The 12,799-nt window shown below is 50.1% G+C and overlaps 2 protein-coding genes across 3 annotated transcripts; both read right to left on the reverse strand.

Annotated features, from left to right (window-relative positions):
* Nucleotides 1-341: 341 nt before the first annotated feature.
* pom121 (POM121 transmembrane nucleoporin) lies at nt 342-8,309 on the reverse strand. 2 transcript variants are annotated; one of them, XM_070983444.1, is made up of 13 exons: nt 7,711-8,309; nt 6,690-6,899; nt 6,274-6,423; nt 5,913-5,993; nt 5,650-5,821; nt 5,472-5,560; nt 5,314-5,393; nt 4,948-5,069; nt 4,732-4,831; nt 4,097-4,369; nt 2,534-4,012; nt 2,016-2,120; nt 342-1,739 (listed from the first exon to the last, which is right to left on the reverse strand). In XM_070983444.1, exons 1-13 carry the CDS (start codon nt 8,280-8,282, stop codon nt 1,639-1,641), a joined length of 3,534 nt encoding a protein of 1,177 aa, XP_070839545.1. In that variant the 5' UTR covers nt 8,283-8,309; the 3' UTR covers nt 342-1,638. The 2 variants fall into 2 exon arrangements, with proteins under 2 accessions (XP_070839545.1, XP_070839544.1); XM_070983443.1 differs by having other exon boundaries at nt 6,675-6,899; nt 7,711-8,276.
* A 307-nt stretch (nt 8,310-8,616) lies between these two features.
* On the reverse strand, nt 8,617-11,796 carry LOC139344813 (G protein-activated inward rectifier potassium channel 3-like). The gene is made up of 3 exons (XM_070983197.1): nt 11,413-11,796; nt 9,676-10,879; nt 8,617-9,079 (listed from the first exon to the last, which is right to left on the reverse strand). The coding sequence occupies exons 1-3, from the start codon at nt 11,599-11,601 to the stop codon at nt 8,883-8,885; spliced, it is 1,590 nt and encodes a 529-aa protein (XP_070839298.1). The 5' UTR covers nt 11,602-11,796; the 3' UTR covers nt 8,617-8,882.
* Between the last annotated feature and the right edge of the window lie 1,003 nt (nt 11,797-12,799).

The raw sequence follows: 12,799 nt of genomic DNA on the forward strand, positions 1-12,799 counted from the left end.
TCGTTTATATTCATTCTGTCCTGTCAGGACACGATTCTCATTATGGATTCGTGTTTTTCAACCAAAACCTATTCAGTTTTGTCACAAATCAAACAAAGACATCAGATCCTTTCATCTGAGGGGCTGGACGTAGCGAATATTTGCTATTTTTGCTTGATATCAAGGCGGTTGCAGATGAATTCATCCATCAGATAATCCATTAATTAACTAACAGCTCTCGCTCAGCGGTGTTCAAACTCCATGTTCAATATTAGTGTGCAGTACAATCTGTCTGCAGTTAGCACGTAGCTGAGGAACAGCTACACTGGAGAAAAACAGAAGGAGACCTTGAAAGGTTGAACGTGCTCTTGTTGGAACATCTACGTCCAAAAATCAGTTTTTATTAATTCAAAGTTAACCATCAAAAACGGCATCAGATATCTGCTCACGTTTCACAAGAGGAGGGGATTATAGCTGAACAGGAATCATCTGGATAAAATCACTTCGACTGCTGACATCAGTGGACTTACTGACACGTTTCTCACGGTGAGAGTCAGAGACATGAGACACGATAAATATTCCTGTATCAGAGAGAGAAACACGAAGCGTTTCCAGTCTGACAGATGCTAGTTTTACTACATGTGGTGTCATCTGTTGTAACTGTGGGGAAAACGTGTCGCTGTGCAGATGTTTAAATCTCACTATGTCCAAGAAACATCTGCACGAGCAGCAGCTGAAGAATTAACATGGATTCAGTGCCGGGAGGAAAGAGGTAGTCTGGCACAAACAAACACTCCTCAGGGTTCAAAGATGAGAGAAACGTCACAGATTCTTCACAGGCATGAAGTTGAAGAATTGGCTTTGGTTGGTCGGCGCAGGTGGAGAGCGGCCACTCGACCGCAGACCGACCTGCTCGCTCCATCGTGTTGGCAGTCGCTGTGAAAAAAGGCCGTCCACAGGAGGACTCTGGGAATGCTTGCAATGAGTATGAAAGAAGAAGACAAGGGTCAGTGAGACACCTTCAGGTGCAGGAACACGTCATTCATTGACAGGGTCAGAGAGCCAATTAAAAAAATAATTTAAAAAGCAAACGTCTCATAACTTTACATTTACACTGCAGCGTTGTACCTCATCTGAAGCGACTGCGCACGTCACTCTGTCCAGACTCATTCAGATAACGTACTCCAATATTCGCTAACATACAAACCAGTGAGCACTTCATGTAAAAAAATAAAGGTTTGAGCCTCGGCGCCACGTCTCTGGCCGACTCAACTTTGTCCTTAAGACGAACCAATGGGAGTGTCCACATACTGTAAAGGAACGAGAACTTTGGATATGCTTTTGTTCAGAATCAAACTGCTCGGCTGTCTTTTCCCTCTTCAAGTACGGTACGCTGCTGTGGATTCTGTGTCCTTGCTGCTACGTCCTCTTCTGGGTCACGTAGTCATCCAGGCAGCGCGAACTCTGCGAGCTGGTGCTCTTTATGACTCCTCTGCAAACACCATGAGGGGCCAGCGCGACCCACTGGAGGAGGGGAGGGAAGCGGAGGGCACGGCGGCGGCCTGTTTGGGGGATGTTGGGCTTAGAACAGAGCAATGTTAGCCAGATTAGCCGTAGCAGCTACAGCTGAAGTCCTCTGAAAAGCAGCGCTGCGGCAGGTTACTTCTTCCTGTTGTGTTGCCTCCGCGCCTGCAGCCTCTGCCGCGCTCCGGATGGCTTTGATCCAGCTCCGATGGAGAAGGAGGGAGTCGCCGGGGACCCTGATGATGAAGCACATAGGACATGTTAGGAGGCGGCAGCACTAAGGTTAAGTTCTGTAGAGTTCAGCATCGATGCTCTGTGGTTTGGACTTTGATAACAGCCTCATTCGACTGCAAACAGACTGACTTCAGCTGGACTCGAGCTGTGTGAAATTACTGGTGATGCAAATCAAACCTTTCCAGCTGCTGCAGCTCCACATTTCCACCAGTGAAGCGGCAGGAAGTTTTGGTTAAAAACAGCTGGGCTCAGATATCAGTACAGCAGTGGAGACCTACCAAAGGGAACAGCGCTGAAGCCTTGGACTGGAGTTCCAGGACTTCCAAAGGGAATCGGACCCGCGGCAGCAGCAGCACTCTGGCCAAAGGATGGGGTCGACGTTCCTGTAGAGAAAGCAGCACTCAGGATTAAAGCAAACCAGCCGGGGCTGAACCACTGAATTCTACTGGGAGAGAACCAGACGGAGACCAGTTCCTGAAACAACGTCTCAGTCTGACCGAGAAGACGGTAACAGCAAAGCACAGCACTGAAACATGAGGCCTAACAAGCAAAGAAGGCTTCCATCTTTGGTTTTACTCAGAACCACATCGTGATCATTCAAAGCGTTTCATTATTTTCATGTTTCCAAATCACTGCAGTTACCTTTCTTCAAATCAACAAACTGCCTGCTCACTGCACTGACTCACGGCCTCCATCAAGACCAGTTCACAGGTTTCACCCTGACATCAGATCGACCCATCGTACAGAAAGCAGATCCACTGGGTTCAGGATCGAGCACAGCTGTCTGAATTCTTACCAAAAGCTGGTTTGTCAGTAGCAGCAGCCCCGAAGTTGAAGCTTCCCATCTGCGGTGCAGGATTATTGGCGACCGGTGTTCCAAAGCGGGGGCACGGCATCGCAGCGCCAAAGTTAAATCCACCGGGTGCCGGCTGAGCAGGGGCGGGGGGGGCCTGCTGAGGAGCAGCACTGCCAAATGTGAAGGTGGATGAGGAGGAGCTCTGAGTCTGGGTGGCCGCACCAAAGTTCGGTGCCGCCGAGGGAGCAGTGGTGCCGCCAAAAGCAAAACCAGTGGAGCCGCCTCCAAATGCTGGTTTTGCTGGGGTCCCAAAGGTGGATGCTGTGGTGGCAGCGGCTGACCCAAAAGGGAAAGGGGGTGGGGCAGCGTTAGGGGCAGGCGTGGATGAGGCTCCGCCGCCTCCAAAGGTGAACGGTTTTGGCGGCGGCGCAGCCGAGGAGCCAAAGGTTGACGGCGCTGCCGGTGCTGGAAATGACGACTGTCCAAAGGTGAACGTGGACTGGGTGGTGGCGGCAGCAGTGGTGGAGGCCGTGCTGGCCATGGCAAAGCCTCCAAACGAAGCAGTGGTCGTGTTCTGTCCGGGCGCTGCCTGGCCAAAGGTGAATACCTTCTGATTGGCAGCTTGAGGGTCTGGCTGCGTGGCACCAAATGTGAAGCTGCTGTTGCTGGAGGTGGTGGTAGCTGCAGCCGGGGCCGTGGGGGCCGCGGGGGCCGCTGCCGATGCAGTCGTGGTGGTAGCAGTTCCAAACTGAAATGTGCTCCCTGTATTCGGGGCCTGCACCGGAGCCGAGCTGGTGCTTGTCGTGGATGGTGTGGGCCAGCTTCCAAAGAAGGACTTCACAGCTGGCTGGGCCGCGGGCTGCGTGGCGGCGATGGAGCCGGTGGAGGCTGTGCCAGTGGGGGTGTTGGTCATACCAGGAAAAACTGATGGAGCAATGGTGGTGCTGCTCGTTGATCCAAACACTGAGGACGTACTACTTGAAGAAACTGTAGCAGCTGGGTTGGTGGAGGTGGTGGCAGTGAGGGAAGGAGGCGCTCCAAAGCCAGCACCCACAGCGGCGTCTCCGAAGATGGGCTTGAAGTTTGGGACAGAAGGTTTGCTCTCTGGGGTTGGTGTAGCTGAGGAGGTGGTGGTGGTGACGGCAAAGATGGGCTTGAACCCTGAAGCCAGCAGAGGGTTGGTGCTGCTGACTGACCCCGAGCTGCTGGCGGGAGCAGCAGCTGTGACCGGGTTAGAGGCCGAGGAAGCCGTGGAGGTGCTGATCTGGCTCACCAGTCCGAACAGGCCTGATCCTGCTACAGGCAGAGTGCTGCTGGACGCCTTGGAGACCTGACCCAGCACCTGAGTGAAGGCAGAGGGCTGCTCCAACCCAGCAGAGGAGGACTGAGGCTGGGAGGTGGGGGGGATCTGTGGGGCCGCCACGGTCGAAACTGTCAGTTTTAAGGCGCTGGGTTGAACCGGTGTGGTTGATGCAGACGCTGTGAACCAATGAACAAAGACATGTCAGAATCAAAGAGGAAGATCAGGGAGAGAAAACAGCTTCAGCGCAGACGTGGTCGAACCTGGAGCTGTGTTGGCAGCAGGGCTGGAGAGAGCCGGACTGCTGCTCTTCATTTTCAGAGCCTCCAGCAGTGGGTTGGAGGCTGCAGGTGCTGTGCTGACACTGCTGCTCGGGCTGGGGTCCAGGTTGATGACTGGGATGGCCGCGCTGGAGGCTGCGGGCAGAGGAGCTGCCAGGAGGCTGCTCAGGGTGGTGGTGGTGGTGGAGCTGGTAGAGGAGACCGGCTGGGTGGAGGTGGTGGCTGGGGGAGAGACGGACTTCTCTGGTTCTGGGGCTAAATGAGGACAAATTAAGAGAAAGGTCAGAGGTCAGGGAGGTTGTTTTCTCATGTTACTACTTTTCCGCATAATGAGTCGATCATTTGTGAGTGAGGAGCTTCGCTGTTTGAGTTTATATCAGAAGCGGGAATCACGTCTGCAGAAGGTCGAAGCAGCTCGACGGTGGAGCCTCGAGTGGGATTTATTTCAAGGTTCAATCAATGACTGGCAGCCTGTCAATCAGCATGTATGTGCACAGGAGGCGAACAGAGCAGCATCAATCACACAGTGAAGGTGAAGAAGAAGAAGAAGAAGAAGAAGAAGAAGAAGAAGAAGAAGAAGAGCTGAAGCGTGTGTTCCTGCAGCTGCTTCCACTCACCAGGCGTCTCCAGGGCCTTCTGGATCTTGCTGATGGCAGCTTGCTTCTCCTCGTCGAGGTCCTTCGCAGTGATGGTGTAGCCCAGCTCTGGAGGGGGGGGCTGCAAGTCAACGAGCACGAGAGCAAAGCTGAGACCTGGGTCAGTGTAACGCACAGCTGTACGGGACGAACGAGGGTTTCTGCCAGCGCCAAGCCGGCCGCCTTGCAGCTCCTTACCAGAGAGATGTGATCGTTCCGGTGGCTGGACACCAGCTGGATCTTCCGCTTTCTCTTCCCACCACTACCAGTAGAGTCTGTCGAGGTAGTCACTGGGACTTTGGGGACTGAAGTCAGTTTGGCTGCAACAGCATCATCAGAGACAAAAAGACGAAACAAAACTCAAACCCAGAACACAGCTGACAGTCAGATCCTGCTTCAATGAACAGAACACAGTCAGGTAAAAAACACCAAGGGAAGCGAGACGTTTGATTGGTCAGTTAAAGTCATCTCTTACTTCATGTAGCTTTAATTATTAATTAAACGCTCTGTTCCGGTCTAATATGGCCGACGTAATCTGGAGCACTGGAGAGAACGAAGACTTACAGGTTGCAGGTGTCTTTTCGGAGGCTGCCTGGTCCGACCTCACTGAGGACGCTGAGCTGGGAGACTGGCCCTCGTCCTCTCTGGTGATGAAAGCACAGTTAAAACCTGGGATATCACAGTAAAGGTGGATGACTGGCAGGAAACCAGCAGAGGCCTACCTGGGTCTCTTTGAGGCTCCCTCTGGAGTGTGAGAGCGAGACGATCCCGGGCTGGACAGAGGAGAGCTGGGTGCCGACCGTTTCTTCCACTGTGAGGGCAAACATGGAGATAAAGCTCAACAACTCCACGTCACCTCTGCAGGGACGCGTGCGCTGTCATGCAGCAGGTGGGTGTTACCTGGCTGAGGCCTAGTGAAGAGCTGTAGGAGCTGTGGATCGGGTTTCTCATGGTGCCTGGGGTTCCTCTCGGAGCGTGGACACCACTGCCAGAGCTGATGGAGGATGTGCGAGACCTCTTCAAGATGGACTCCTCCATCACTGAGGTCATCCCTCTTTTCAGGCTTCCTGGCCTGGACGAAGCAAAAGAAGCATTTCCAGTCCACGCTTCACACACACAGCGACTAAAACTCAAAGACACAATTTCAGGAAAGCTCGACTCACTTCGGGACCAGCTGTGATGGTGTTCCATTCGGCAAAAGAGGCCCAAAGGCAGAGTGTGCACTTCCACCGCTGTCGTTACGCCTTGGGAAGAGAAAATGGATTAGAAACACGCAGAGCGCTTCAGCTGACTGAATGAAGTCCTGAGCGGCACACAACAGAAGAGCTGAGGAAACTGCAGCCCTTTAGACGTGCACACGTCTGTCTGTCAGATCCATACATGAATGAAACCTGTCAGGTGAGGACTATGAGACAAACGCAGACAGCGTCTGTACGCTGCTTCTCTGCAGCCTTGTAACCAGGCTGATGTCACTCACACTGCAGGACAGAGTTGTGTCTCCACAGCGTCCTTTCAGCCTCGTACCTTCTCTTGCTTCTCTGCTCAGTTGTGAAGCTCCGGTCCTCATCCTCCACTTCTCTCTTGCGACTTTCCTTCAACACCTTGAGGACGCTCTCTCTGGAGCAGGGGTCTGCGGGGGTCCTGGAGAGCCGGGCACAGCTCAGATGGTCCACACTAAAAGCCAGACAGGTGGTCAGTGTTACACAGAACAAAGCAGGGTTTGACAAAGCTCTGGACAAAATATTGATGAGGATTAACTTCCTGTAAATTAATGGATTACGTGACAAAACGTTTCAGCTCTTTGATAAAGTTGGCGCTGCATAACCTCACAAGAATAACTAAATTCAAAGAGAAATGACTCTTTATGACTATGATCTGACATGATACATGTGATGTATTTGTGGGTCATGGACCAAATGAAACACCGGTAAGAGGCAGACCTGGGGGAGCTGTGGTGGTCTGGCCTGGCGATCTTCACAGTGACGGGGCTGAGGACGGCCGGGGGGTTTCGGGGGCTGAGGATGTTTTTCTTCCTGAAGCCGTCCCACTTTACAGGAGGGAGCACTCCCACTGATGAGACACCCGGCTGCTGCAGGGGGTAGTGACGCTGGGGGGTGATGGTGAACCTTCCCACTGTGCCCAGTGGCTCCCTGCGGAGAAAACCAGTATGAAGCAGAGGTGGACACACATTAGCTGCATCCAGCTAGATGGATTATTTCATGTACACAACCCTCTGAGGTAGAGTAGACTTGATCTGTTACCTGTTGTCCAGCACCTGGTTGCATTTTTTAAGATATTTTTGTGATGCTACAAATGTCTGTTTTCTGTCAGGAATGATAAAATGTCTGTCTGGGACGACAACAGCATTTAAGTTCAGTATTTCCATCAGACCAGTGCAGTCTATGGAGAAACTGGACTCAAATGCTTTATCACTGCAGACACATCTGAAATCACAAAAAGTACATTTAAATCTACAAGCAGCTGCTGGAAAACAGGAAAAACAAGCCAACAAAAGAGATGCAGAGTAATGAGGGCCATGGCTTTAACAGGTTATCACTGCAGCTAAAGGCTGATATGCTGTATTTCAAAAACATGTATTGCAAATAAACCAGATTAAAAGACGACGTTTATTTTCCAAATCCAGGTTTTCATATCAAATTTCTGCTCTAGTTCACAGTTTGACAGTGCTGATATCAGTAGAAACGTCTCTGCTTTGAATAACAGGTAATCCTGTGAGTACTGAACCATACTGGATCTCATATCGATCCAGAGGCTGGTAAACAGCATGTTTCTACTCATTGCTGTGTGTCTATAAATATCATCCAAAGGCTCAAGTGTTAATAATTAAAACCCGCCAAGAATTTGAACGTTCACCGTCTGGACGTCACCGGGTCTTCCGCCTCCAAACGGACCGAGCGCTTCCGTTCGTAACGATAAAGCGTGATTTGATTATGAACGTACCCAGCAAATGACAGCCTCCTGTTCGGCGTATACACGGCATGGTTGGGTCTGGACAGTTTCTCCCGCAGCTGCTCTCGGGGGTTTCTCCCTCCTCTCGGCCTCACAGAGGCAGCGCTTGGACTTTCGGGTTTCCCGATGTAACTCCCCATGAGGAAATCCCGAGGGCTGAAAAGAAACGAGTCACTTTCCAGGCTTTCCCTCCGATAGATCCCACTTTCAGCGAACCTTTCTCTGAAGTGTCCCTCTGACTCCCGGAGCTCGGTTTTGTTTCTGTTACTCTTGGTTCTCCCCCGTGCGGCCACCGACACGCCGGTTACCCCCCAACCCCACAACCAGCGACGCAGAACGGTTGGGACGTTAAGCCCAGCGCGCGGATTCAGGCCTAACCTGGCGGGAAGCGGTTCTCCGCTGTGATAGTAACACACAATACAACAAACTGCAAGAAGTAAAGTCGCGTAGAGAAAAGTAGGAATACAATAAAGAGCGAAACTAACTACGCCTAACACAGAGAGAAGCGCTAAATGTTTCTCTCTAGGTGACATGGCGGCAGCGCGCCGCCGGAGGACTCGCATATCCCATCATGCTGCTCTTCTGAAACTACTTCTTCTTCTTTGAAAATTTAAAGTGTCCGACATTTTCGTGAATTCGCGCCATCTACCGGGCTGGAGTGTGTGTCACATCCACGACAAACTGATCACAGACATTCTCCACAAATTTGATAAACGATATTCAGTCACTGTAGAGTTACTCCAATGCTTTATTTTATTAAGTGCAGTCTTTGTACTTTAATTAAGAATCTTACCGCAGGTAAGATATTATTGTTATACTTTTTGTGCATGTATATAGTTGCTTTTATTTCACTATTTCACTTGCCCAGAAATGACCACAGACAGTCGGCTTCAGCGGGAGACTTCAGGGTTTTTATTTTTGAAATGTTATTTAAACACAACAGAAAACACTTCATAATGAAACAAAGATTAAATGTCTGTAAATGAAAACATAGAACAAACCTTATGACATACACAACAGAACAACAGAAACCTTGCTGCCCTGATATTCATGAAGTACGATTGCTCTAGGTGATCAGGGAATATCACAATCACTTGAAGTCGCTCATTAAACGCACACGATGTTTGTACAAAAACAGGAACTCTTTGATTGGCCAACGTTTTCTAAAACACAGCTTCTACTTCCTTTGCTGTGCTCCTGTCCTTCGCACTGAGTCGGGACATTTGGACTTCAAAGATTTTGTCAAATGCACTGTAGTCCACACGAAACGCTCCTTTCTCCAACGAAATGCACGACTCAAATCGGTGGCCCCAGAGGACCTCATCCTCTGTGTAGGATGTCCTCGCCTGGCATGTCATACCTGCAATACGACAAAGCATCACAGGGTCGTGTAAATGTCACTTTATTACCCAAATACACATTAGAACACCTCTTTTTCTGGCCTTCCTCCCACACATGGCTGATATCTGGCTAAATCTGATCCTACACACAGCTTTTACTGTTTTAATTTAGATAGATACTAGTTAGTATCAGATATTAGTCAAATTAGCTCCTGCTTATGTTGGAAACACAGGAGGTGGCAACCACACGTCAGTCAGCTGCTTTCAGCTCGTCAACCACTCAAACAAAGTCAAAGCACAGCAGTGTTAAGACGCCAAGTTTCCCTGTGATTCCTTCGAATACATGGTACAATATAGACGTTATCTCTGCACGAGACTCAGGACAAGACGTTTCACATGCAGCTTCCTCAGGCTTGCTCATGAGCACTGAGGTTGTGGTTCATCCTGAAGTCTTTTCATCTGTGCAGGATTAAATAAACTCTTTACACAAATGGATCTGACCTTTCTTACCGGGTGTGCTGTCAGTGCACCATTTGACACCTTTTTGACGTGCAGCTTCATGTGTTGGACATGGCCTCAGTTGGAGGACACAAACCTGAAATATACTTATACAAACCTGACGCTTCCACAATGCCCTCCAGGATGACGATGATCTCAAAGGTCTCCCTCTTCAAACGCTCGGCTCCCACCTCCCAGAAAGGGCTGCTGTCGCTGATGATGTGGGTGATGGTCTGAGGTTCCACCAGGAGCAGCCTGTCTCCCCCGGTGTCGTAGCCCAGGTTGATTTCTGACTGCTCCAGTGGGATGAACTCGCCCTCCTTGGTTTGCCGGGACTTGATCAGCTTGGCCCGGATCTTGGCATCCACCATGTGGCTCTCTCTCAGATCACCAATGCGGAAGAGCATGCAGAGCTTGTCGTCACGCTCACAGATGACACAGTGCTTGCTGAAGATCAGCGTCTGGGCTCTCTGCTGTGGCCGGGAGATTTTAACAAACATGCAGCCCACCATCAGAGCGTCAATAATGGAGCCAAGGATGGACTGGACCATCAGGATCATCGCACCCTCAGGGCAGTTAGCCGTCACCATCCTGGAGCCATACCCAATAGTCCTCTGGCTCTCTAACGACAGCAGCAAGGCCGACAGGAAGCTGTCCACATTCTCGAAGCATGCCTTCCATAGAGGGTCGTGAACGTGTGCAATGTCGTCACGCAACCAGGCACCAAAGAAGTAGATTCCACCGAAGGCCACCCACGTGAGAATGTAGCACATAGTGAAGACGAGAAGGAACCAGCGGCACTTGAGGTCCACTAATGTGGTGAAAATATCTGAGATGAAGCGACTCTTGTCTGCAATAGGACCCAGGTTGACCCTGCACTTGCCATCCTTGGTGACATACCGCTGGCGCTGATTGCTGGCAGTGATGAGCAATGAGTCCTCGTCACCCAGCAGCTTGCAGCGCTTCTTGTGACTCTTCGCAACGTTCACCTTCTCCATTGCAGAGACGGGAACGTTGCTGCTGCCAGTGGAGCCTCTCGACTGCCACCTGGAGCTGAAACGCTTGAGGTGTTTGCTGCGATGCAACCGCTGAGGCTTTGGGGTCTCCTCTACTGGTTCCAGTGGAACTGCTGGGATGGCGTGATGCTGGGGGGGCTCTTGCTTGGTCAGAGTCAGAGCCTGAGAGGACTGGCTGCAGGGAGTCTGGGTCTGGGAGGGAGAGGCCTCGTGGGATGGTGATGAGTAGTTAACGTTGTAGAAGTTGTGGATGAGAGAAGCTCTTTCTGAGGTCATCATTGAAGCAACGGGGGAATTAGCTGTGACCTGAAATGAAGGAAAACAGTCCATAATAGTCACAAAATGCAAAAGTAATAAACCACCAAATAAATGAGTAGATTCACAAACTGAGTCCTATTGAAGCCTGTCTCATTCTGAGGCCTCCTCCACAGTGTGGCCATGTCCAAAAAATCACTTGCTCTGGTGACTGTGAGACCAGGGGCTGTGACCTATGACCTGTCCTAAAGGGGGGCACCGGTGCTTTGACCGGTCCTCTGTAGCTTTGGCAGGAGTAGAGGGGCTCAGTCTGCTGGATCAGGAGCGTTACAGGTCCCTGTTTCCTGGTACCTGTTAGACCAGAGCTGAGACCTGAGTTCAGCTGCATCCAAATTCTAATCAGCTGAGTTTGGTGTGAAATGCCACAGAAAGTAAGCTACATCCTGGATGCTGATTGGTGGTTGGACTGAGGTTTAAGGTGATCACAAAGAGGAACTGTCTTAGTATCAGACGTTGCTCATACTGTAGATGAATGAGGGAAGAATAAGCACTTCAAGAACAGACGCCATCATGGACAGCTGTACCTGGAGCGCAGCGTGACGGATGGACTCGGGCTGGGTTCTGGGCAGGTAAGCCAGCAGATGTTTCGCAGTGAGGGTCTGTGTCGGCGGGATGGAGTTCCTGCGAGGCTCGACCCTGACGGGGCTCCTGATGTGACTGTTGCACTGAGCGTTTTGCAGCGTCTCTCTGCTGCACATCACAGTGGAGATCATTGCTGAGTTCTTCAAGATGGTGATTAGCCTTCACGTCTGGCTTCTGTGTCGACAATTAAATTAAATCGAATTACATCAAATATATCAGGTTTCACAGCAGGTGCTGAGTTACACGGCAGCTAAATCTCTCTGCTCATTAGTACTGCTTCAGTACTGAAGTAGATGCTGGAAATGCATACAATGATGATGATTCAGACAGCCAACACCTCCAAGGAGAAATCCCTGAGGTTCCCACAGACACGAGGACAGATGCTACATGACGACGCGCCAGCAGCAAATGTTGCTTTACTTCCTTAATCGGCAGAACAAGAGGTTTCATCAGACTGAAGTGGACTGATCAGTGTCTCAGTCACTGCTTCGGTTTATTACACATGTAGGGATTATCAGTAATCTTCAGAATTAATCGGAGGAACACCAAGGAACACGATGGATTTGGAAAGATTACTGACTGTATGTGCCAGAAGGCTTAAGTGTTGTCCAGATGTGGCCAAATGAACCGTGGTGAGTTCACTTGTTTGAACAATAAGTGCTGGACTTGATTGTGAGATTAAAGCGTTTTAGTTATTAGAGGGCAGAGAAGAAGCTAAAGACTGAACCGAAACGTGAATATCTGTTTATTCTGAATCTAAGTTCAGCTGCTACCTGGATCCATGTGTGGGTGCAGAGATTTGTTTAGCCTCTATCAGACAACAAGTGGCAAGAAACATTTACACAAGCACACAACACACAACAACACAACAATAAACACACATTTATTTGTATATGAGCAGCAGTGCGACTGTCACTCTGGGCTGAGGGTAACGACTGGACAGAAACAGACAGAAAACACACTCAGCTTCACACCCGGCTCGTCGGTTACTCGCTTTAAAGCCCCTGGCACGACGACGGCAGGTAGGAACTGAACCTACCTTCCAGTCACACACCTGCAGCGACGTTAAAGGTACTGTGATAAAAAATAACTTCTGCAGCAACGATGATAAAAGTGAAATGTGCTGTCATCTCCTACAAAGTCTCCTGGAACGAAAGTAATTATGAAGTAATTATTGGGAAAATAGGAACTGCTCAATTTAAACAACAAAAACCATCATTTATAGACAAATTCCATATTTGGCACATTCAGACCTTTTCGTTTGCTCTCACTAAAATACTCTGCAGTTTACAGCAGGAGCTGGAAATTAAATCATTTAGCTCAGATGGA

The sequence above is a fragment of the Chaetodon trifascialis genome, chromosome 16 (genome assembly GCF_039877785.1).
Source record: "Chaetodon trifascialis isolate fChaTrf1 chromosome 16, fChaTrf1.hap1, whole genome shotgun sequence".
Lineage (NCBI taxonomy): Eukaryota > Metazoa > Chordata > Actinopteri > Chaetodontiformes > Chaetodontidae > Chaetodon > Chaetodon trifascialis.